This window comes from Streptopelia decaocto (assembly GCF_964273445.1).
Source record: "Streptopelia decaocto genome assembly, chromosome: 3".
In the NCBI taxonomy this organism is placed as follows: domain Eukaryota; kingdom Metazoa; phylum Chordata; class Aves; order Columbiformes; family Columbidae; genus Streptopelia; species Streptopelia decaocto.
The window spans coordinates 118252328-118276852 of NC_138656.1; the positions used below are offsets into that span (position 1 = coordinate 118252328).

The 24525-nt window shown below is 44.6% G+C and overlaps 1 protein-coding gene across 1 annotated transcript in view; it reads left to right on the forward strand.

Moving 5' to 3' along the window:
* The window catches only part of PINX1 (PIN2 (TERF1) interacting telomerase inhibitor 1), a 72996-nt gene that overhangs the window by 12349 nt on the left and 36122 nt on the right, over positions 1-24525 (forward strand). The window contains exons 5-6 of the mRNA XM_082047879.1: positions 2591-2683; positions 5679-5755. Of these exons, the coding sequence (XP_081904005.1) occupies positions 2591-2683; positions 5679-5755 (170 nt within the window). The remainder of the gene's footprint in view (positions 1-2590; positions 2684-5678; positions 5756-24525) is intronic.

The window sequence follows — 24525 nt, forward strand, 5'->3', positions numbered from 1 at the left end:
AATCTAACTTTGTTTCTGATATTAGTAAACCAGGATTAAAATTCTGAAGCTGATGCAGGTATTTTTTTAATTCCTTGTTACCTAATTTTTTTTTTGTTTAATTTGTTTAATTACAAGTTACCCTTGTGTTTTGGAGCCCTGGTCATGGTCTGGGGCCACACAGCGCTAGGTGCTGTAGTAGAAGCACTCGAGATGTAGAAGAGCGTATTGTAGGGAAATTCCAAAGGTTCCTTTTTACCTTTATAACTCATACCCAAGTTCCAACTTGAGCCCTGGGAAGATCAGTTAGGTGGAACTGGTGGGAAAGCTGCAAGCTGGTGAGCAGAGAGCTGAAACGACTTGCCCAAGGACACCGTGAGTCAGCACAGAAATAGGTTCATTGAGCAAGGCTGCTCCTTCCTAAACCTGCGCAGCGTTCCCCAGGTCACCCCATGCAAAGCGGCCCCTGAAAATCATGTTTCTCCTTGTTTTAGTTGTTTTTCCTTGACCTTTTTAGTAGCTAGGAGAAGCGTTTTCAATCACCGAGGACAAATTTGGGTGCGCGTTGAAAATTCCCAGTCAAAATCGCATTGGGTGATTTTGCAGACTGCAAGCATTGCTCTGAAACTTGTTTTTTTGGCAATCGTTTAAGCTGGCAAAACTCATCCAGATAACTCTGCCTGCAGCTGCGCTACAGGATCGAGTGTTACATTATTGGCCATCATCCAGTTCCAAATTGCATTAAAAGTCAGCTGAAAAACTTCATTGTTCTTAAATAACTGGTGTCATTGCCAGAGTTGGATTGCAATTAGAGATCAGAACGGAAGGGCCCTATGGTGGTTCGTTTGCCAACATTCAAATATCCTTCATGTGCATGGTTTTGGCTTTCTTTTTATTTTGTTTTTTTACTAGCTGAGCACCCAGTGAGAAGTTTTGATTCTTGGCTCTTTTGCTACAACACTAAGTGATGATGACTGTCCCTTTCCTGTTTGTAAAATGGGGCAACGACACGCTGGCTGTGTCTGTAATGTGCTTTAGAATATTCATCTATATCAGGTTTGCTGTAGAAATGACACGTGGCTTTATTGCTATAACTAAATTGCTTTAAAAAGCACATTAATATTCCAGCAGTGCTTGCTCGGTTTGTCAGGGGATTTACCAGTCACCAGAGGACACGGGGATGTACCCACCTGTTCATTGCAAGTGCCAGCACATCTCAGTAGTGAAATTCCCCCTCGAAGGCACAAGGCGGAGCTGCTGCCCCTTTCACTGGAAGAGTAAAGCAGAGGAGGAAACCCTGTGGAAATCCTTTGCTGTATAATGTTCCTTTCAGTACGAGCGGACTGGAGAGCACTCAAAAGTGCCTCATCTCTGCTCAAGATACTTTAGTTGTGGTGCTTCCTTTCCCCATAGACCCTTTTTATTAAGAATTTTTGACTTGATTGCGAACTCTGTTTAAAACTGGGTTTGTTAGTCCTTCCTCTTTAGGACGTAGTGTGTAAATGAAGAGTAGATCTCAGGCTGCTTTCTGGTCGTCCGCTGTCCCGCTCCAGGCTGCGGATTTCACCTTTAGGTCAGTGGCTCTATCCTCAGGTGTCACTACCTATCAAACAGTGAAGTGCTGTAATTCCAGTGTCAGAAAAACCTTGGTCTGCAGAGCTTTCAGGGGTGGGATCATATGAGAAAGGTGACTCAGCTTGGCCTCGGGCTATGGGTTGATTTCCCTTCCCATCCCAGTTGCTACTGGGAAGAAACAAATACACCAGAGTAGCGTTTTCTAGACTGACAGAGCAGAGAATCCATGGTGCCTGTTTCTTTTCAGGGCAGGACTAATGAAGTAGTTATTAACCACACAGCAGCTTCCTCCTTCTGAGAATTGATTTGAAATTAGCAGGCTCTGTGGATGCAAAGAGTCTGTACCAGTAAATGAACCTGCCACAGCACAAGAACTTGATATCTCTTCCATTAAACAGTCACACTAATCCTTCACATGGTTTTGACCTGGGCGAGCGAACATCCTCCCAAACAACTCCGGAGTGAACCTGGGACTCGGCCAAGCCCAGAGACCATTCCCAGCGGACAGTTTAGATGCAGCCCCGCTTCTGGGATGATGGCAAATTGAATAGTGTGGATGTGGCTCCGCCACTGTTTAATTTCCTTACACAGATGTATCAGGCTATGTCCGGGTAGAGGCACTTCGTGTAATATTTAAAGTGGAAAACCTCTCTGTGTGATATTTTCCTTCTACCCAGTCAGGTTCAGTATTTTAGTTTGTGCTATTTCTTAAATCTTTCTCAGACTCTGATACTGGACATATTTTGTAACGAACAGCAGAATAAACCCAGGCCTATTATTCTTTTCTTAGCATAGAAATGGTGCTAAATTTGACTTTGCCTTGTACCTGCCTTTTCGAATTACATTAGATTGGAAATGGGAAAGGAAGGGGATGTGGCAAAAATAAAATGGAGCAGTAACATGTCTCGGACAAAACTTAGTGTGTTTTCTTCAGTAATATATTGTGATAAGTTGTTGAGACTTGGTTTTGAGCAAGAAAGTTAAATACACTGATATTTGAATTTGGTGGTTGGAACCTGGTTTGGTTTGTTTTTAGAGCCCCCAGCGAATAATCAGAAGAAGACCTTCAGTCTCGAAGAAAAATCCAAGTCTTCCAAGAAACGTGTCCATTATATGAAGTTTGCGAAAGGTAAGAGGAGTTTTGTTGTTTCATAAGCTCTAGCCAAGATTAGGGGAATAAAAAAAAGAGTGTCAAGGTGATCCGTTGCCTTCTGGGGTCTAAATTTGGCAAGTAAAATCTGGGTTTAGAAATACCCCCTGCAGCAGCTTACTTAAAGCTATAATACGCCGTTCCTCTTTATTTTGGACAATTTTGAATGGGTTTAGGCTGATATTGTTGAATCAAACAGTTTCATCAGCTGAGTAAAGGACCAGAGGATATTCTGAGTGATCTGTGTGTGTCCAAGGGTGGGAGGGGGAGACAAAGGTGATGCCAGAGTTACTTGGGCACCGCACTAGCCCCCGCAATCTCCGATAACCCCTGCTAAGAGATCATGTGGATAAGATCAGATTAAACCTGAATGCAGGAAGAGGAAAGCCCTCTTACATCTATCAGATGCTTTATTGGATAAATTAGGACAGTGGTTGGTGGCCGGAAAAACTATATCAAGAACTCACGGAGTTTAGTCATTTCTTTCTTTCTTGGAGTGATGACATTTCAGCTCTCCCTGGTTTTGGCACTTGACCATTATTTGATCCCTTGCTCTTATTTCTCTGCTGGTTGCATTTCCCATTCACGCATCCATATACACATGTTGTGTGTATCTATGCGTTTTACCATATGAATCGGATTGTTTTCCACTAACGGCTAATTTATTGTACTTAAAGGTCCATGTAATGTCTTCTGCTAACAAATACCTCTGCTAACCCAGAAGTAACTCACGTCGGAATAAAAGCCAAATTCTGATATTGGGGTTTGAGTTTTTTTTAATATTAAATAATTCAGCCTAGAATCACACATGTTAACATGACCCTGCCGCTTTACGACATTAAACAATTAATTTGATTCAGGGCTTGCAAGTACAGAGGCCATGGCCTGTTTGAGGTAGTAGCAAAGAGGATTTATTTTGATTTGGATTTAACCTTTTACTAAATATAGAGAAAAAAGAAGTGTCTTTTGACCATGTAAAATATGGAGCAAGGCTTTCAGATTAACAATATCCCTTATTTGTTTGGCTTCTATAAGGTAGGTACAATCTGTTTGATTGTACCCCCTTTGGTCTAGAATAGGGAAATTGTCCTTTTTCAGGGAAAGAGGAAAAGTTGTTTGAAAAGGCTGTTGTTGTTATGGCCCTTGTTCGAGTCCAATCCTGCTTCCTTTTAGACTAAACAAGACGAGCTCCCACAAAAGCGGGAGAAGGGAGCAGCAACGATAGAAAATGCAGCTTCCGTTCCTGGTGCTGTTCTGTAGTTTGGCTGCTGGAGGAACGTGGGCTCCACACACAGCATTAGCAGCCACGCTTGGAGCTGGGAAATACCCATTGAGATGAGATTAAGACAGTGATTTTAATTGCTTTTCTAGTAACTGTTCCACTGTGATGCTGCAAAGGATTTGGACTCAAATCCTCGGGTCAGTTTTGGGCCCCTCACACCAAGAAAGGCCTTGAGGTGCTGGAGCGAGTTGAGAGAAGGGAACGGAGCTGGGGAAGGGGCTGGAGCACAAGTGTGATGGGTTTAGATTGGATTTTAGGAAAAACTTCTTCCCCAAAGGGCTGTGGGGCATTGGAACAGGCTGCCCAGGGCAGTGGTGGAGTCACCATCTCTGGAGGGGTTGGGCAGATGTGGAGATGAGGTTCTCAGTGATATGGGTCAGTGCCAGTGGGAGGTTAATGGTTGGACTCAATGATCTTGAGGGTCCTTTCCAACCAAAATGATTCGATTACCATCAGCTACATTGATTTTCTATTAGAGAATGCAAAAAGAAGGTGGGGGATGTACATTTTTGGGGGTGGGGAAGGCATGGAGAGAAAGCATAAGGTGACAGTAGGAGCATCAGAAAACTCAAGTCTCATGTTCCAAGCCATGGCCAAGATAAAGCTGAAAACAACCACCACTCTCATCCAGCTTGCCTGGAAGAAGACGTCCAGAGGCCATACAATGAGATACCGGAAAACTGGGTAACACGCTCTCCTCTAGGTTGATGTGTCTCCCTACTCTCTGTGGGCAACTAAGGATCCTGAGAAGAAGCAGCAGGTGGAATAGTCAGATTTTTTTGTTTTTAATCCATTACAAGTGCTTGTTTTTTGTTTTGAGGTCAGTGATTTTGGAATCACACAGTCAAATGGAGTAAGACCCCTAGTAAGTTGGACTAATTTTGTTTCGTTAACTTTTGCTGACTGTCGTTTTAAAGCATTTTCTGAGACAAGCTGTGGACAACTCAATATAAAGGCTGCTGCACTGTGTAATCAGCGAAGGTTTTGCCGGTATCTCAGAATATCACATCACACCCTTTTGCTTCCCCCTCCCTGCTCTGTGTCTGATATTCAGCTGACCCCACAAGTCAGATGGGAATAAAGGTCCTGCTGGACCTCAGAGAAATCTTTGCTTCACCCTTGAAATTGTTTTCAGTTGGAATAATCCAGTGTGTTGCAGAGATGGAGGTTTTGCTTTTCAGAAGCAATGTCACGAATCAAAGCCAAGCCCCCACTGAGTAGAGATGGATTTGTTTTTCTGCTGTATCAAGGATTTATAAACTCCCTCACTCTGTCAGAGATGGGGAATTCTCATGAGAATCCAAAGATGTGCGGTTTCTCCTTGAACTTTTGTTCCGTGTAGGAGGTTAGAATTCTTTTTCCCCTTTAGCGTAGCGCAGGCTGCGTCCCTCATCTTGCTATGATAATTGCAGCATCAGGTGGGGGAAAACAAGCTGCTGTTCCTTGGTTCCCTGTGGGCAACCATGAGCTGTGGTTGTCTCCTCACCAGCCTTTCCCTACACACACATTTCCTACAGTATGTGGCAGCCATGGTCAGCCCTTCAGTGTCTTTAACATTCTCCTCCTGATCTTTTTTCTCTTCCCAAACCAATTTCTCTACCTCCGTGGGTCACAGTTCGTATTATCAAAACGTACCTGTCATCACCAGATGTGAAATTGTGGTGTTATTTTTCCTTCCCTTACCCCTTTCAGGTAAAGATCTCTCTTTGCGCAGTGAAGATGATCTGTCCTGCATATTTGGGAAGCGACAGAAGAGTATGAAGACACAGGTAAACAAGAGGCTTCACCTTTCCCTTGTAACAAAACCGTATTTAAATGTCTTTCTGCTAATGAGATTACTGTGTGCCCATCAAAAGCACAGGGTCTTCTGCCTGTGAAATGACTGTTGTTTCCATGTGAAGGCTGCAGGTGGAGGGCTGTGCCCTGAACCGCTAGGAAACGAGTGGATTTAATACATATCTTTGTGAATTAGCGTGATGCAACTTCTTCGGAGTTCGGAAAAGTCAGTATTTTAATTTTATGCTTCTTAGACAACACAGGTCACAAAGCAGAGAAATTTGCTTGATCTGAAAGATCCATAAGTATCCCAAATAAAATTTGCTGTTGAGTAGCAACTGGCCAAACTTGACAAACTGCTCTTGTTTTCCCAAGAGTTGGGAAAGGCTGAACAGCTGCAAAGACTTGTTCATCTTTGAAGAAAGGATTCAAAGGTGGCTTGAACACTGGTGAATATTTAACAAGAAGAATTTTCCTCAGTTTTATGTGATGAGATCAAGATTTGTATTAGTGTTTATTTTATTTATGTGTGCATTAACATTTTGCACTTGCAGAGAATAGTCCTGCTATATCAGTGTATAAAATAACAGACTTGCGCTGCGACGTGACTGATGTGTCCAGAAGAAAATCTTTGGAAAAGATAACATCTGGAATGCACAAATGAAGATGTTGCAAGCACTGATAGTTCAGAGGTCTCTGGAGTCTCTTGTAGTTAAAGATTTGGCCTGAAACTGAGCGGAAATTTCTGAAATACCCTGTGTTTGACGCTTTGCTGGTCGTGCAATACTCGAAATTGCTCTGTAACTTCACTTTAGGCCACTGTGAGTTTTGGGAGGAGAGGAATAGAGTGAAGAACGTGCTAAGAGATCTGGGTAGTAGTGAAAGGAATATAAGGCTTGTAGCTGTGTAAATGCTAAGGGATGATAAGGGAGCTTGTGAAGAGCATATATTGACTGACTGGGGATTCCTCACTGGAAAACTTGTACTATAAAATGAATACTTCAGTGGGGTGTCTTGAACAGTTAAGGATTTGGTTTTGCCGTTATGTCGTATAGCGTTATAATTTCTGTGAATCGGCTGTAGGTTTTAAAATTATTGGTAGGACAGAACAACGTCGTCTCTTTTCTGAGCACTGTTCTCTAAACTACAAAAATACTGTTACAGTTAATTAAACTGAAAGGTTAGAAGTAATTTAAATTAAGAACTGTCCTGTCTTGTCTGCTACTGCAAAAAACACTATGAATATTTGTTACAAAACACATAGTTTGGCTTGAAAGGAAAGAGCCTGGGAGAGCCATGACAGGGCCCATCTTAACTTACTTGAAATAAGCATTTGGGGACTTCAGGCCCATGAGATCTTAGAAGTTCTCAGTTCTCCTAAGAACATTCTAGTTAAGAGAGTAGATTTTGCCCACCCGTGAGTTGCCCAAATAGTCGGTCTTGTTCTCTCTGTGTGTTCTGCATCTTTTGAAACTGAATATAAGTTTGCAAAGTGCTGTTGCTGCTTCTGGGACTTAATCCTGCGGAGTATCTGTTCCTTTGTTGATGGACGCTGCAGATAATGTGCATTCGTGGCTGCTTGTGAAAGGTATATAAATTTGTTCATGCTTTTGCTAATTCCTTCGCCGATGCAGCGGTTGGCTGATGACCACGGTGCAAATTTCCTTTTTCCCCTCACTAAACACTGAGCTGATGGTCCAAGGTTCTGGCAAAAAGTCACGGACTGTTCCCTGGTAAGCACCCAGATTTCCACATGCAAATACAGGCAGGAGGTAATGTAATTTGGAGCTGCATTGTCGTCTTCTGGCTACCGTCTGCTGCTAAGCAGCCACAGGGAGAGAAAGCCACAGCCAGCACAATTGCTTTTTGTTTTCCTTCTCCTTTTCTTCATGGATCAGAGATCTATGGAGTTTGCACAGAACAAAAACGCATTGCTCAGGCCCTCCAGCTCGGAGCAATTTCATTTCGTTGCACCCATGAACTCTCCTGATCCCGTTCCATCATGTTCCAGAGCTCGGTCCTTAAGGTGGCACAAATGGAGGATTTGCAGTGCTGTTCTCTGTGCGTGTTTGTGTTCTGGTTTGAAATCCTCAGGCGCTGGGCATTTCCCTAGTGTGGCAGAGAGCGCACCACAGGAGCAGGAAAGCGCTGTCATTCTCCTGGAAGCGAGTTCTTCATATCTGTTCCTGTGTAAAGATAACGTAGGAAGAGTCCTGGTGTCTGTCAGAGCCCTGGGGGTCTGTCTTTAGGGAACAGTCCCTTTTCATTGCAGCCCCTGCAACCATTAGTTGGTTGCTGCTGTCCCTGTTCAGAGTAGATCAGCACATCTTCCATGCTTCCACAGGTGCTAGAACTGGTATTATCAATTAATCTGACTGTAGGTTCCCAGTTGTAGTTGCAATTGAGATGATACAAGGAAGTACCAGTGATGTATTAATCCTTTAAGTCCCATCTTTAAGGCTTTTTCCAAGGTATTACATTCCTCCTCTTTTTTTCACAGGTGCGGTTTGAGAACCATTCAATACAGATTAGATTTGGACTGAACGATCTGTCCTCAGCTCGCAGTAGGGTTGTCACCTTTTGACAAAGATATTCAGCATAATTCTGTTTCCCATGCTTCTGATTGTTTCAGTCCGAGAACCATCTTGGATATAACTTCATGGAAAGGTGCAGGAGCTGCTTTTCACAGAATCACAGAAATACTGAGATTGGAGGAGACCTCTGGTGGTCTCCAGATCAACCAAACTCAAAGCAGGATCAGCTACAGCAAGAGGCTCAGGACCTTGACTATCTGTCCCTTAAAGCTCCAGTTAAAGCCTGTGACAAAATTCAGTGGATGGATGAGAGAGGTCACTTAGGTAGCAGAACATGGGGACATTTTTGAATAACAAAACACGCCGTAAACGGACTCAGTTGGGTGATCATTTGCAGTTCTGTAGGCATCAGGGACGTGGTGGAAGTTATGGAAATGTTTAAGGATTGATGCTATTGATGGCATTATGGCCAAGTTTTTCATCTGAGTGAGTTGCAGAGCTTCTGTTATTACTAAGAACCGTTTTACCCACGGCCTTTGAACTTTTCTATTCCTACAAATGACCTCATGTGCAGTAGACACTGGCAGGGGTTATTATGTGGATGCTCATTGGCACTGTCGTGCTATGGCTGGCTGGTTGGTTGGTATTATACCAAACTGTTCTTAAAGAACATCTGGAAGGCACAAAGATCTTAAGATTAGAGGGCGGGGGGGGAAGCAAAACCCAGGAAACTCCACCTGTGCTTATGGTTGAGTGGAAACTAGTGGAAGGGCTCAAACCAAGTGACATGGTCTCTGGACCAGTAAGATAATCCTGGCTCTTCTGGAGAACTTGTCAAAAATACGTCGCCTCTGAACTGCTGCCGTGATAAATGGTGTCTCAACAAATCAGATATGTCAAAGAGACACTGTTCCAATTAGTTGTGTTCAGTCTTTTCTAGTGTGGTTATTAGTAATTGCTTTGTGATCTTGACCTGCCTTTGGCAGGAGATGTTTTGTGCTACCTTAGTCTGAGTTGTCTTAACTGCAGACCTGATCTCAGACTCACTTTTAAACTGTCTCGGTAGCCTAGGACAGACCTGGCTAATGGATCTTTTCTCTTGTTTCACACTGACACTACTGCGGTAAGTGAGGATGTTGAAATTTGGATTATCTACCTTATCAAAGGAAGAGGGAGTTGCCTAGAGGATTGTAAAGATTGCAGAAGAGTGGAATTGCAAAGGATATGGGAGGAAATGCTGCTTGCAGGGTCTGAAGGAGTTTCTCTAGAATAAATAAGACCAAGATACTGCTTTAATCTATTGTTTTAATGGTTCTGGGATATGTGTTACTAATCATAGGCACTCGCAACCTTTAACTGCCCCGAATGTTAAACATAATAGTACTTTTTTTTTTTCTTCAACTTATTTTTGATAAATCAAGTGTCCAACTAAAACCTCCTTAATAGACTACACGGGGACCTTTGTTTAAAAAATAAATACAATTCAAAAAAGGGGGGGAAGAAAACAATAGGCGAGCTTCAGAATGGACCTAAATTGAAAACGTCTGCAGTTTTTTCCCAGGGAGAGTAAGCGATCGAAAATATTGAATTGTAATTATGATCCTCTCTGGAGACCTGCACTGAAGACCTGTTTTGCAGGGTAAGATATACCAGACTTTCCCTGTGATTTTCGCACTTGCTTAGGAACACTGGGAGCTGGGGAGACAGAAAAACAAATTCCATTAGTTCCTATCTGGTTGAACTTCCTGGAACCCCCACCATTTTATTTTTTATTATTTTTTTTTTTGCTTCTCAGAATTTCCTTCCTCCATCCAGCTGTGTTTCCTGATGAAGCCTTATCACTGGAGAAAATGCTCCTGAGTGAGACTGAGGATTTGGGAATGAGTTACAGACAGTCCCAACTTGCTCACTGAACAACATAGTTCTGGCACTGATTTCGCTTTGGGGGCTGGGGGAGTAATTCTGATTTGCCGGCGCATTTGTAATGACTCTGTTTGAGATGCAGAGAATGTTTTGCATCCATCTCGCTTCCATGTCTTAGGCCATTTGATGAGTATCACAGAATCACAGAATGGACTGGGTTGGAAAAGACCTCAGAGATGATCAAGTCCAACCCTTGGTCCAACTCCAGTCCATTGACTAGATCATGGCACTAAGTGCCATGTCCAATCTCAGTTGAAAAACCTCCAGGGCCGGTGAGTCCAGCACCTCCCTGGGCAGCCATTCCAATGCCTGACCACTCTCTCTGCAAACAATTGCTTTCTAATCTCCAGCCTCAATTTCCCCTGGCAGAGTTGAAGCCCATGGCCCCTTGTCCTATTGCTGATGCCTGGGAGAAGAGCCCAATCCCCACCTGGCTAGAACTGCCCTTCAGGTAGTTCTAGAGAGTGCTGAGCTCACCTCTGAGCCTCCTCTTCTCCAGACTAAACAAGCCCAGCTCCCTCAGCCTCTTCCCATAGGACTTGTGTTCAAGAGTAATCTTGTGTTCAAGAGTAATCTGCTTCCTCCAAATTTTTGCAATTTGGATGTAAACCTGCGTAAATTCCCTTAAACCACCTAATCCAAGTAGCCTGAACGTCTCAAGTTAGTAGCGATTTCTTCCGCGTTAGTCATTAGAAATGTAACTGTCCGCCCTTGTTGCTTTTTCACTTTATGGTTTTTTTTTTTTTAAATCAGGAAATTGTCTTCTGACACATTTTGCAGAACTTCCTCAACTGACTTACATTTCCCAGCACTTATCAGAAAAGCATGTTGGCTAATCTTAAGGGACAGGACTGAAAATCCATTAAAGCCTGGCTCTGCCGTGGGTTCACCAAAGCTCCGGGTAAACCGATGTCACTCCCTTCACCTCAACTTTCTCTCTGCAAAATACCAATCATCATATTCACGTCTGTGGGTTTCACAGTTGTGACTTTTAGGCGATTTATAAGTTTAGTCTGGGTTTTTTACTTGTGACAAAAGTCTCTAGTGCACAGATTTATTTGCTATTTTTTATTGGCACGGTCAGGGAACAAAAAACTGCAGAAGAGAAAAATGAGTTAAAAATTAACTTGTTTGGGTTTTTTTCATGGTTCTGCTTTGGAGACTGCAGTCAGCATGAGGTATTTGGGACCGAGAAGCAGAACAGAAAAAAGGACATCAAAAACCTGGAGAGCGTCCAAAAGGATTTAGTAAAATGGGCGACAGGGTTAGAGGGCATGTCCTAGAAGGAGAGAGTGGAGGAACTGGAGACGTTCATCTCAGAAAAGTTGCAGAAAAAGGTGACCTCTCTGCCTATAAATATCTGGGGGTCGGGGGAGGGAGGAACAGAGGAAGGGAAGGGATAGTAATCAGGGCAGGCAAAAGCCAAGAGTGGTGCTGGGGGTGAGAACTTCAATTAGGAAAAGGAAGACACGAGCTGACTCTTCGACAGGCTTCCTCGCCGTGATGTCAGCGGGACAGTGAAGAGTCTCCTAAGGGAAATCCCAGCTCCTTAGTAAGGGACGGCCAGGAAAAAAAATAAATTGAACACTTTAAAACCCGTTGGAGTGGGCAAAGATGGATTGATTTAAGTAAAACATCTCATTGTGTGTCTAACAAGTCACAGATCCCAGAATGTCAGGGGTTGGAAGGGCCCTGGAAAGCTCATCCAGTGCAGTCCCCCCATGGAGCAGGAACACCCAGATGAGGTTACACAGGAAGGTGTCCAGGCGGGTTGGAATGTCTGCAGAGAAGGAGACTCCACAACCTCCCTGGGCAGCCTGGGCCAGGCTCTGACACACTCACTGGGAACAAGGTTCTTCTCAAATTTAAGTGGAACCTCCTATGTTCCAGTTTGTACCCATTGCCCCTTGTCCTACCATTGGTTGTCACTGAGAAGAGCCTGGCTCCATCCTCCTGACACTCCCCCTTTCCATATTGATCCCCAGGAATGAGTCACCCCTCAGTCTCCTCTTGTCCAGCTCCAGAGCCCCAGCTCCCTCAGCCTTTCCTCCCACGGGAGATGCTCCACTCCCTTCAGCATCTTGGTGGCTGCGCTGGACTCTCTGCAGCAGTTCCCTGTCCTGCTGGAACTGAGGGGCCACAACTGGACACAAGATTCCAGGTGTGGTCTCCCCAGGGCAGAGCAGAGGGGCAGGAGAACCTCTCTGACCTACTGACCACCCCCTTCTAACCCACCCCAGGTACCATTGGCTTCCTGGCCACAAGGGCCCTGTGCTGGCTCATGGTCACCCTGCTGTCCCCAGGACCCCCAGGTCCCTTTCCCCTACACTGTTCTCTAATAGGTCATTCCCCAACTTATACTGGAACCTGTCGCTGCGTGACTAAAGGAGATGAACTTGTGCCGAAATCCCTGTCCATGTGCACGCCGATCCGTTGGCCTTCTCTGTCCAGCTTCTTGTTCTTGTGAAATATTTTAGAGTCTTAATATCTTTGAAACCTCTCAGATTCTCTGAGGATGGATTAAAAAGTTGCTGGAGTGCATGATGTACACCAGTGTCTGTGCAGAATGATTGTGGAGACTTTGCTTCCTTAAGAAATCAGTGTAAAAATGTAATTGTAGTCAGTGTGTTCCAGAGGAAGACAGCAGGAAAACACCAAGATGGTATCTTTAACATATTTCCTTCTTTTTTTATTATACATTTGTTGTCAGAGAAAGTAATTGCATTTAAAGGCACTGAGTATCTTGTGCCTAGGTATTATAATTATTCCCAGTCTACAGAGTTTGTCAGATTTGGGGTTAAAACTTAGAACAGCGGATTGCTTATTCCTGTATATGACTTGTCCCTTTCAGCACAGACTCATGTAATGTCTTGTGTGTTATTGGGAAGAGTGAATATAAGTTTTACCAAGAATCAATGCAAATGATAACGAAAGGTGGCATTTAATCCCACCCAACTTTATTGGTAGAAGATCTGGGCTCAAGTGCCAAACAGATGCATTCACTGTCTCCAAAGATAGTGGAGATGTATAAAGCCAAACCCTTTGTAGAAATAGGTGCCTCTTTCCTCACTAATCATAAGGGACATATAACAGTGAGGTGTATCCTATCCAAAAAGTTATACTCCAAATATATTCTCTTTCAGTGCAAAAGCTGCATTCATGTGGTTACTGCTCAACCCTCCTGAGCTATTCAGTTCTTGTGAAGGCTGCATTTTGAAAGTGTTTTTAATTTTTTTTACTGGCTGGTGACGTAGTGGCACATTCTGCAAGACAATATAATGGTGCTTTTTATGCATTTGGTATCCCCAGGAACCTGCTTCTCACTAGAAAAGTTTCCGTCACCCTTTACTTCACTGCTCTGTTGACCAGCATGACTTCCTTGCTATGGATTTTTAGACTCGTGATCTAGAGAATGGTAAAACTCAGCTTAGAGTGGCTTAGTTCTCCTTGACTTCAATGGGAGCTCACTGTGTTCTGTAGCATCAGTATTAGAGGATACATTAAGTTTGTGTGCTTGCCTGCTGTTTTGTTTTTTCTTACCTTTTGAATTAAATATATTAAAATTACCATTCGCCAGGGCTTTTTACTGCTTCTGTAATACTTCAGTTCAGTCTTTGGCCTCTCCAGTTTTGCTCTTTGGACTCTTAACAGCCAGAACAGCCAAAACAGATGAAAGAAACAAACCATACCACAGATTCTGGCAGGAGTTACCACTGTGAGGCCTTTGCTTGTGCTTGAGGGACAACTGGGACAGGTTGGTGACACCTAAGGGGGATGACAATATAACTCAAGGGCTAAATGCATCTCCAGCTTACACAAGTGGTACAGGTAGAGCAAATCTGGCAGCACGGACTAGTGAGAAGTGGATCTAAAAATCCTGCTACTCTGAGCTGGTAGCTTGTAACACCATATTAGTCAAGTCAGAAAAACAATGAATTAGGTGTTAAGGTGTTAATTCACGCCATATTTTTAATGCTTCTCGATGCAGATAAGATTATTCCAGGAGAACCACTAACAATCACTTTACTCACTAGTGTCCTAGTGGCGCTCTTGCTAAAAGGAGGAAGAGCAAAGTATCGATGTTTTCTTGCCTATTCTATAAGCGCCTTGTTAATCAACTTGAGGATAAATTATTGCTGTTGAGGCATCAGCAGAGAGAGGGAAGGAAGAGATGTCTCCTCATCTGGAAGAAATTGAGCTTTTACTTCTCGTTTCATTGGAGAATGGTCTTTCCTCCAGTGTTAGTTCCTTGGGGGTGTTGTTAGGAGCAGAAACAAAACTGAGGAGGGCTCTTTTGATTTATCTTCTTTCCTTCCCTTTTGGTCACTTCGATAGGCTTAAAGAGCCGAGTTGGCTTTAATGTGTTACCATTAGAGACCGTGCATTAGTTGGAATAAACCATCGTGCCTCACGGTGAAAAATATCCCTTGATTGGCTAATTAATCAGTCAAAGGGGAATGACATGGCCCTCGGCTTGAGGGACTCTGCTGCGCAGGTAAGCAGGTCATTGATAAATGGTTTGCCCACAAATTCATATATCAAGAAAACTTAGTCATTTTTTAACTACACTTTGTGTGAAAGCTGCACTGCATTTTTTTTGGAGGCGTATTTTTGCTGCCCTTGCTTTTTGCATTGTGGGAGTTTTTAGGTTGTGGAAGTTTTTAAGAGGAAAAGGCCAAACAGAACTTGAGGTTTTTAGTTCTTCTGTTTTATGAATTGGGGAAAATCAAAATCCTCAAGGGTGTCTTCCTCCACAAGGGTGTAGAAATCATTGTCATGGTTTGTGTTGAGATTGAGTGGGTCTCTAATCATTTGAACATAGTGAGACTTTCATATTTGGTCCTTAGGCCCTGCATGAGAAAAGCTGACATCCATAAATGGGTCTAATGAAATAATTGAAGAAGATATATGAACATGCAGGTCCATGTTGGGAAAAGGTTTCATCTTGCCTAATTCAGTACAGGCTTTTAGCATCTATGTGCTGAATTTTGTCATCTGTGTGCTGTACAACACCTTATCCTCAAAAGGGATCCCCAATGGGATTCTTCACTGAGAGTTAAAAGTTAGCAGCGTAGGGGAAAGGGACCTGGGGGTCCTGGGGACAGCAGGGTGACCATGAGCCAGCACTGGGCCCTTGTGGCCAGGAAGGCCAATGGTACCTGGGGTGGATGAGAAGGGGGGTGGTCAGTAGGTCAGAGAGGTTCTCCTGCCCCTCTACTCTGCCCTGGGGAGACCACACCTGGAATATTGTGTCCAGTTGTGGCCCCTCAGTTCCAGCAGGACAGGGAACTGCTGGAGAGAGTCCAGCGCAGCCACCAAGATGCTGGAGGGAGTGGAGCATCTCCCGTGGGAGGAAAGGCTGAGGGAGCTGGGGCTCTGGAGCTGGACAAGAGGAGACTGAGGGGGGACTCATTCCTGGGGATCAATATGGAAAGGGGGAATGTCAGGAGGATGGAGCCAGGCTCTTCTCGGTGACAACCAGTGATAGGACAAGGGGCAATGGGTGCAAATTGGAACACAGGAGGTTCCACTTAAATTTGAGAAGCAACTTGTTGGGGGTGAGGGAGGCAGAGCCTGGCCCAGGCTGCCCAGGGAGGATGTGGAGTCTCCTTCTCTGCAGACATTCCAACCCGCCTGGACACCTTCCTGTGTAACCTCATCTGGGTGTTCCTGCTCCATGGGGGGATTGCACTGGATGAGCTTTCCAGGGCCCTTCCCATCCCTGACATTCTGGGATTCTGTGAAAAAAAAAGGGGTGAAATCCAACTCGAATTAAACTGCATAAAAATGTGATCCTCAACCACTCTTATACATGGGGTGTGTAAATAGAGTTGAAGCAGAGTAACCATGTAAGGAACGGTAAAACAATGATGCTTGGTGTAGCTGCTTAACTGAGTGCACAAAACAAATCCTGTGGGTTATTTTTCTTCAACTGTGTGCATACTGTGGGAAAGTATCATGCCAATACCTAAGAATATGGGTTTGGGTACTAGAGAATAAATTTAACCTTATTTTTGTCATGTGTAATCCCTTCCTCCCGAACAACCCCTGTCACGGGCCTGTGCTTTTATAGGACGGCTTTGTTTTATTTTTCCTTTTAAAAATATTTGTGTGATCAAAGACCTTTCTTTAAAAAAAAAAAAATCCAGTTCAAAACAAGAAAAAGTCCATTTTTTTTTTGATCCTGTCATAACAGGATTTGTAGATGGAAGTGTGAACCAAGCAGGTGGTTTCCTGTTGGTATTTAAAGCCAGGTGGGCAAGTTCTTGATGATGAGCTGATCTCGCAGGCTGTTACCTGCCCTTCTTTCCCTGGTTTTACCTTCTGCTGGTGGAGCACAGTGCCCAGATGATGGTCCTGGATGCTCATAACACAGTCTTATTATTCCTCAGTTTTAGTTATTAGAGCGTCTAACCTTTCTCCAAAGGTGTTGTGGCAGAATGCAAACCCCCCTCCCTCCTTCCATGTGGAAGGAGTAGACACATCTCTCTCTCTCTGCTACTTGAGGCCAACAGCTTCTTTCGTTTGGCCCCAGAGCCCCCTGGCCAGGGCCATTAGGAGAAGGGAGTGCCGAGGCGCCAGGAGCCGCTGGGCGCCCACGGCCAGTGTGGGGGATGTTTGGAAGCTTCAGGAGCACCCCACAGCCAGTGTGGGGGTGCAGAGAAGCTTCTGGAATGCCCACAGTCAGATCTGATCAGCCTGTAAAAAACAGGACTCTCGTCGAAATGTGCCCTTTGTGCGCGACCTCTTGGGGTTACAAGCTGAGCCGCTGCCGCCAGGAGCCACTGTCCCCCACCCAGGACAGAGACTCCGCTTGCCCTGCCGCCACGTGTGTGAGTAAAATCAACCCTCGCAGGATTGCGAGTGTATCTACTTTCCGTGCACATTTGCACGTGTATTTATATTTTCCGTGCACATTTGCACGCGTACCTTCCGTGCTCAATACGAGCACGTGTATAAATTAATCCTCACGTAATCGCGAGTGTATTTTCCTCCCATGCTTCCACATAAGCACGTGTAATATTCCATGCACATTTGCACATGTATTTCTCCTCACAGGATTGCGAGTGTATTGTAAATTTACCCTCGCAGAATCGCCAGTGTACACTTTCCATACTCACTACGAGTACGTATATCCCTTTAAAATAACCCCACACTGTGCTCAGGCAAGTGTGGACTCTTCCCAGACTCAGGGACGGCTCTGGCATTGTTTTGGATGAAGCCATGTGCATGCACGCTGTGGACCTCCTGTTGTATTAGTTGCTGCCCTTTATAATTTTCCTCAACTGATATCCGAACCTGTATTCAAGTCACTTTTGGAGTGCTAAGACCCTGTTTCTCACCGGTTTAATAAAAGTTGTTTTGGACCCTGTTGTTTCTTAAACTAACCTCGGGGGGCCTCCATGACAAGTGTCTTCTGATTTTGGCTCATCAAACTGATTATGAAACTGCTGCTTCGTTCAGATGGGGTAAGCAAAACAGAAGTTGGAGCGAAATAAATGATTCAGCCTGAGAAAGCGCTTGAAATCAAAGAAACGAGCATTTCCACCTCTGGTCCTGTATTTTGACTTCTCTTCTGAATTGGACTTTCTTCAGCTGTGAGCATTTGCTTTTTTTCCCCTCTCAAATCAGGAGAAATACCTGTTGCTGGAGTGCGACTTAATGGTAAACTTCCCCATCAAGGTTACCTTGGGAGAAGATGAGGCACTCGCTCCTCTCTCTGCCCTCACTTCAGCTGCCTGATGTATTTGAAAAGTTTGGCAATTTGAAGTTCATTTGGGCTCATTTGATTTTTCTCAAAGTAATAAGACAAGGTCAAGAAATTAATTGTCTCTTCTTCCCTACATCTGCACATGGGTGTCAAACTCATTTTCACCGGGGCCCGCATCAGCCTCACGGTTGCCTTCAAAGGGCCGAATGTCATTTTAGGACTGTGATTTTAGAACTCCTACATTTGTACAATCCTAAAATGACATTCGGCCCTTTGAAGGCAACCACAATGCTTATGCGGTCCCCGGTGAAAATGAGTTTGACGCCTCTTCTACAGAGTGAAGACTGTGCAAACTATCAGTGTGTTTCCTTTGAATGATTGTGTTGTTGCCATATATATATTTATGTATAGGTCTGTGTGACCTGCTGACTAATATCACTAATTTGACCATCTGCTAATAAGTGCCTGAATCCCTCAGTTAAGAAAAAGGGAAGAGTATGATGGAGAAAATGATCATGCAGTGGGACAGTAGGTACCTTCCATGCTCTGGTTGCTTCAGCAGCATCTTTAAAATGATCCTTCAGTTGCCTGGATCTCAGTGATGATGATGATGATGGTGGTGGCTTGCTGATCTACTTCACAGAATGCTTTTGGGAAAGGACCTCAGATTTCATATTAAGGATGAATAGAAAGAAGAAAAGAGAATGGAAGGGAGCTCAAGCAACCCTGAGTTTTGCGGAATTGGAAAGCGTTTGGGTACCGATTCTGAAGTTTCTGGGCATGTAACAGTGTCTGAACTCTTCCCCGCGCTGGATTAAGGGATGTGACGTCTGTCTGTTGTGCATAATTTGTTCTTTCTCTCCTCGGGGGGGAAATGGGTTGTGCACTCAAGTGTTTTGATTTGGCAGAGGCTCAGTAATATGAACCCAGTGGGTATTAGTGAGGACAAGTTGAAGTGTGCTCTGGCTTTGGAGCAGATGATGCTCCTGTTATGATAATTAATTTCCGTAGAAGTCTGCGATGGACCTCCAGAAGTTTCTACTTAGATAAGTTTTAACTTGCTGGTAGAAGATGCTCGTGTCCTTCAGAATCCAGGTTGACCAGGGCTGTTTTGATCACCAGCTCTCACTTAACCCAGCCAAAGTTAAGCACTAATATTCTGTTATACTGATCTTTAAGGTCCTATGAAAAAGACAAGACCAGGGTTAATTTGACATGGGATAGCAGAGGGGACAGAGAGTGAGAAATGTGACTATCCACAGGGCCGACGACTTCTAATCATTTAGTTCTTCCTTATTATTTCTGTTTTGCTGGGATTCATTTGAAACCTGCTCTGTTCTTACCATGAGCTGATTCCTTCCGAGTGCTGGGACATGTTGGCAGCAGCAGAATTGAACCCAGCTCAGGCTCAATCCAATGTCACCTGCGTGTTACAGGTTGGTTTTTAACAACTGAAGAGAAGATCAAAAATATTGTCTGCCCTAAAATCCTGTTTTCCAGAATTTTGAAGAATTTAAATGTCACTCAGTCCTTCAATACTTGAAAGAAAATTATTTATTCTCAATGTTTTTATGCAAAGAAATTTCTATAAGCTTGGGAGTAGACGAAAGCTACTGGAGTGCAACAAATTAGTCAAATGCTAATGCTGATTAGGAAATGCTTTCTAGTTCACAGAAAATACCATCGATTTTCTATGGAAAACTTCTAAAAAGTTATTTTCATTTCAAATAGTCAACTTGCATGTTTTGCCAGGAATATTTGCAGTTAGAAAAATAGGAATTGCTATGAAGGTCTTGTGGTCCAGTACAAGCTTGTAGGTGCTTTTTGTTATTGTTCATGAGACCACTATATCTTTTAATGGAGTGGAAATCTTAGATGAGGGGAAAAGTCATCATTCTTAGTTATTATTTCAGTTAAGCCTTTGTGTATGTCTGTGATGTCTCATATGAATACGGTTCATATGGAGAAAAAGGGGAACAGCATAAGTAATTAAGCAGGACTTTTGTGTTGATCCTCCCACCTCTCATCTACTCCTTTAACACTTAACTCTATTCAAAAAACACCTTAATCTGTACCGAACACTCCAAGGTAACTGGAACACTTCCTCGGTTTAGCTGCCATCCAGTAAATAACTGTAAAATCCTCTGAAAAGCAGGAGATGTGGAATTTCTCTGCAAATATTAATGTATTAAGACACTATGGAATTGAGTATAAAAAGTGTCACAGCAAAGACATCGTCCTGATTTCTGTTTTGATGCACAGAATATGGGGGGCTGCTAACTCTATATGTTCCTGCTGCCACATTCAAGCAAAAGCTGTTTCCTCCAACAATTCTCAAATAATCTCAGGGCTCTAAATCTTTATTTACTTGCCTGGCTCAGTTCATCCCAGTCTCAAGTCCTAATGGGTTAATAAACAACACATTTAGCCCAGTGGGTTATTAAGTTTTCTAAACATCTTCCTTTTTCATGTTCTCAGTCTGTTCAGTAACGATATCAATTTAAAACTCGAAATTGTTTCATGAAGACGACCGTAATATTCTGTTTATATAAACTTTTGGTGCTACTCAGCTTGAATCTGGGACAGTGATATAATGAAACACACAAGTGTTGGGTTATCCAGTTCTCAGGTTTGCTTCTACCCAAAAATGTTTGTCCTCCTGAAGAATGAACGTTCACAGAATCCCAGAATGTCAGGGGTTGAAGGGCCCTGGAAAGCTCATCCAGTGCAATCCCCCCATGGAGCAGGAACACCCAGATGAGGTTACACAGGAAGGTGTCCAGGCGGGTTGGAATGTCTGCAGAGAAGGAGACTCCACAACCTCCCTGGGCAGCCTGGGCCAGGCTCTGCCACCCTCACCACCAACAAGTTTCTTCTCATATTTAAGTGGAACCTCTTGTGTTCAGTTTGTACCCATTACCCCTTGTCCTGTCACTGGTTGTCACCAGAAGAGCCTGGCTCCATCCTCCTGACACTCCCCCTTTCCATGTTGATCCCCATGAATGAGTCCCCCCTCAGTGTCCTCTTGTCCAGCTCCAGAGCCCCAGCTCCCTCAGCCTTTCCTCCCACGGGAGATGCTCCACTCCCTCCAGCATCTTGGTGGCTGCGCTGGACTCTCTCCAGCAGTTCCCTGTCCTGCTGGAACTGAGGGGCCACAACTGGACACAAGATTCCAGGTGTGGTCTCCCCAGGGCAGAGTAGAGGGGCAGGAGAATGTGTTCTGTGGGGAGCGATTCGGTGTTGGCCAAAGTGACCTAATTTCAGCCTCTTAATATCAGTGACTGCGCTAATGCTGAAAGCTCTGGGCATCCATTCACATTTCATCTCACAAGCAGTGAGAACCCCCGGCCAAACTCGGAGGTGATGAGAGAAAATTGCGTAATCTCACACGTCAGCAAACGGCTGGAAGAGGAAGTTTTTTGTTGTAACTTGCACGCTATAAAGTCAGAAGGCGAAAATGTCCCTGTTTTAACTTATGCCGTGTTAAGCCTTCTATTAATCGCTGCTTTTAAACCCCTGTCTCCCAGCCCCTTTGGATTTGGACGTGTGATTTGTCTGTAGGGGACATCACCTCACAGGAGAATGTGGCTCAGGTGAGGAGCAGCAAACCTGCACTCAGGGCTCTTTTCTTCCCTTTCACTGCCGTTCTATTCGCACGTTGGGTCAAATTACTCTCTGCATCCCAGTTTCACAATCAGTAAATCCGGGAATGACTCAGGTAGCCCATGTAGGAGGTGTTAACCTAATTTGAGTAAAGTGTGTGGTTCTTTTGGAAGCCCATTGAAATATTTACGTTATAAGTGAGAATGTTGGAGTGCAAAGTGTATCGTACACTTTCAGTTTCTCTGATTATTTCTGGAGAACGAGAGTAGCTGTTGGAAGTGTAGAATCACAGGATGGTTTGGGTTGGAAGGGACCTTACAAGCTCCCCCAGTGCCACCCCTGCCGTGAGCAGGGACATCTTCACCAGCTCAGGTTGCTCAGAGCCCCGTCCAGCCTGGCCTGGGATGTCTCCAGGGATGGTTCATCCACCACCTCTCCGGCCAACCTGTTCCATTACTTTACCACCCTCATTGTCAACAATTTCTTCCTCATGTCTCACCTGAATCTCCCCTCTTTTAGTTTAAAACCATCACAGAATCCCAGAATGTCAGGGATGGGAAGGGACCTGGAAAGCTCATCCAGTGCAATCCCCCCATGGAGCAGGAACACCCAGATGAGGTTACACAGGAAGGTGTCCAGGCGGGTTGGAATGTCTGCAGAGAAGGAGACTCCACAACCCCCCTGGGCAGCCTGGGCCAGTGTTCTGTCACCCTTACTGAGAAGAAGTTTCTTCTCAAATTTAAGTGGAACCTTTTGTGTTCCAGTTTGAATCCATTAGCCCTTGTCCTATCACTGGTTGTCACCAGAAGAGCCTGGCTCCATCCTCCTGACACTCCTCCTTTCCATATTGATCCCCATGAATGAGTCACCCCTCAGTCTCCTCTTGTCCAGCTCCAGAGCCCCAGCTCCCTCAGCCTTTCCTCCCACGGGAGATGCTCCACTCCCTGCAGCATCTTGGTGGCTGCGCTGGACTCTCTCCAGCAGTTCCCTGTCCTGCTGGAACTGAGGGGCCACAACTGGACACAAGATTCCAGGTGTGGTCTCCCCAGGGCAGAGCAGAGGGGCAGGAGAACCTCTCTGACCTACTGACCACCCCCTTCTAACCCACCCCAGGTACCATTGGCTTCCTGGCCACAAGGGCCCTGTGCTGGCTCATGGTCACCCTCCTGTCCCCAGGACCCCCAGGTCCCTTTCCCCTACACTGCTCTCTAATAGGTCATTCCCCAACTTATACTGGAACCTCCCCTTGTCCTGTGTACGGTATGTGCTTCCCTGTTTACCTTTTGAACTTTACAACCATATCGCCTATAAAAGCTATTTTGTGGTTCTAAGACATTTTAACTTAATTAAACTTTCAGAGGTTCCTGAAGCGTGACTTTCTCTGGCTTTTCTTAAACCTGTGCAAAAGCAAGGCTGTTTACCTAAAATCTGTATGGGAGAAGGGAGTTTTTTTCCAGAGAACAAAGTTACTTGCACAGCTGAGGCTGAGGGTTTGTAAACCTGCAGATCTGTGAATCTTGAAAAGTTGAGATCAAGCAGAAAAGGGAAGAACCGTCTACCTGCAGGAGTGTTTGTATAAATGTTTGCTGCTGGTCAAGTGAGGCAGCAACCCTTGTTTTGACAGCTAGTACTTAATGTATCATTTGGGCTGCTGATTCTCCGACATCCATTCATTACAGACCTCCTCTTACCAACCAGAGCGCTGCAGGGTTGTTTTCTCTTTTTCCTTTTTAATAAGCCTTGTGTTTCTCAGTTACCAAACGGCGAAGGAATGCTGTGTGTAGCAACTGCGATGGATCGCATCCAAAGGCACAAAATATGGCCCGTTCCTTTTTCCCTCCGTTGTCGTAGGGAAATGGGCGTCTCCAAGAGACGCCCATCGCTGTAGCCCTTTGCTCTTCAGCCACAAAAGTCTGGGTGTTCTGATTTTAACACTTGCTACTAGAAAACAGAGGTTTGTCGCTCCTGGCAACTGACTTTAGGAAAACACTGATAACAATAAAGGGCTTCGTGCCCAGTCCTGGCTTGCGCTTGCTTTCTGGGAATCTTCCAGTGTAGCGGTGATGCTGTCCTTCTGCTTTAACCCCCTGAGCTGTCCCTGGGTGGTGGAATATGGGTTGTAAAGCCCATCTGGTCCCAGATGCCTTCAGTACCTCAAAGTCTAGCATCCCCACAGGCTTGAGAATATCTATAGCCTTGCAGGGCTATTGCAGATACTGTTGAAATCACAGAATTTAAAGTTCAGTTAGCCCTGAAGTTTCTTTCTTTAGAATCATAGAGTGTCCTGAGTTGGAAGGACTGACAAGGATCATCAAGTCCAACTCCTGTCCCTGCACAGGACACCCCACAGTTCACACCATGAGTGAACTTTAACAGAATCACAGAATCCCAGAATGTCAGGGGTTGGAAGGGACCTGGAAAGCTCATCCAGTGCAATCCCCCCATGGAGCAGGAACACCCAGATGAGGTTACACAGGAAGGTGTCCAGGCGGGTTGGAATGTCTGCAGAGAAGGAGACTCCACAACCTCCCTGGGCAGCCTGGGCCAGGCTCTGCCACCCTCACCCCCAACAAGTTTCTTCTCATATTTAAGTGGAACCTCTTGTGTTCCAGTTTGAACCCATTACCCCTTGTCCTACCATTGGTTGTCACTGAGAAGAGCCTGGCTCCATCCTCCTGACACTCCCCCTTTCCATATTGATCCCCATGAATGAGTCACCCCCCAGCTCCCTCAGCCTTTCGTGTGTTAGCGAAACAAAATGCTCTTCACCTGAGCACAGAACAGCTTGGGTGAATTTATGGGCATCTAAGATGTTTCTGTTCCTAGGAACCTGCCCTGCTACATTCAGCTGAAGAAAAACAGCATATATGTGCCCAGCCACTAGTATACAGTGCGATATAACATATCGGCAAGGTAGTTTCGCACTAGCTTGACCTATTTCCAGGTATATATTCTTCAGTGCTGATTTTGCTATGTAGAGACAACAGTAGCC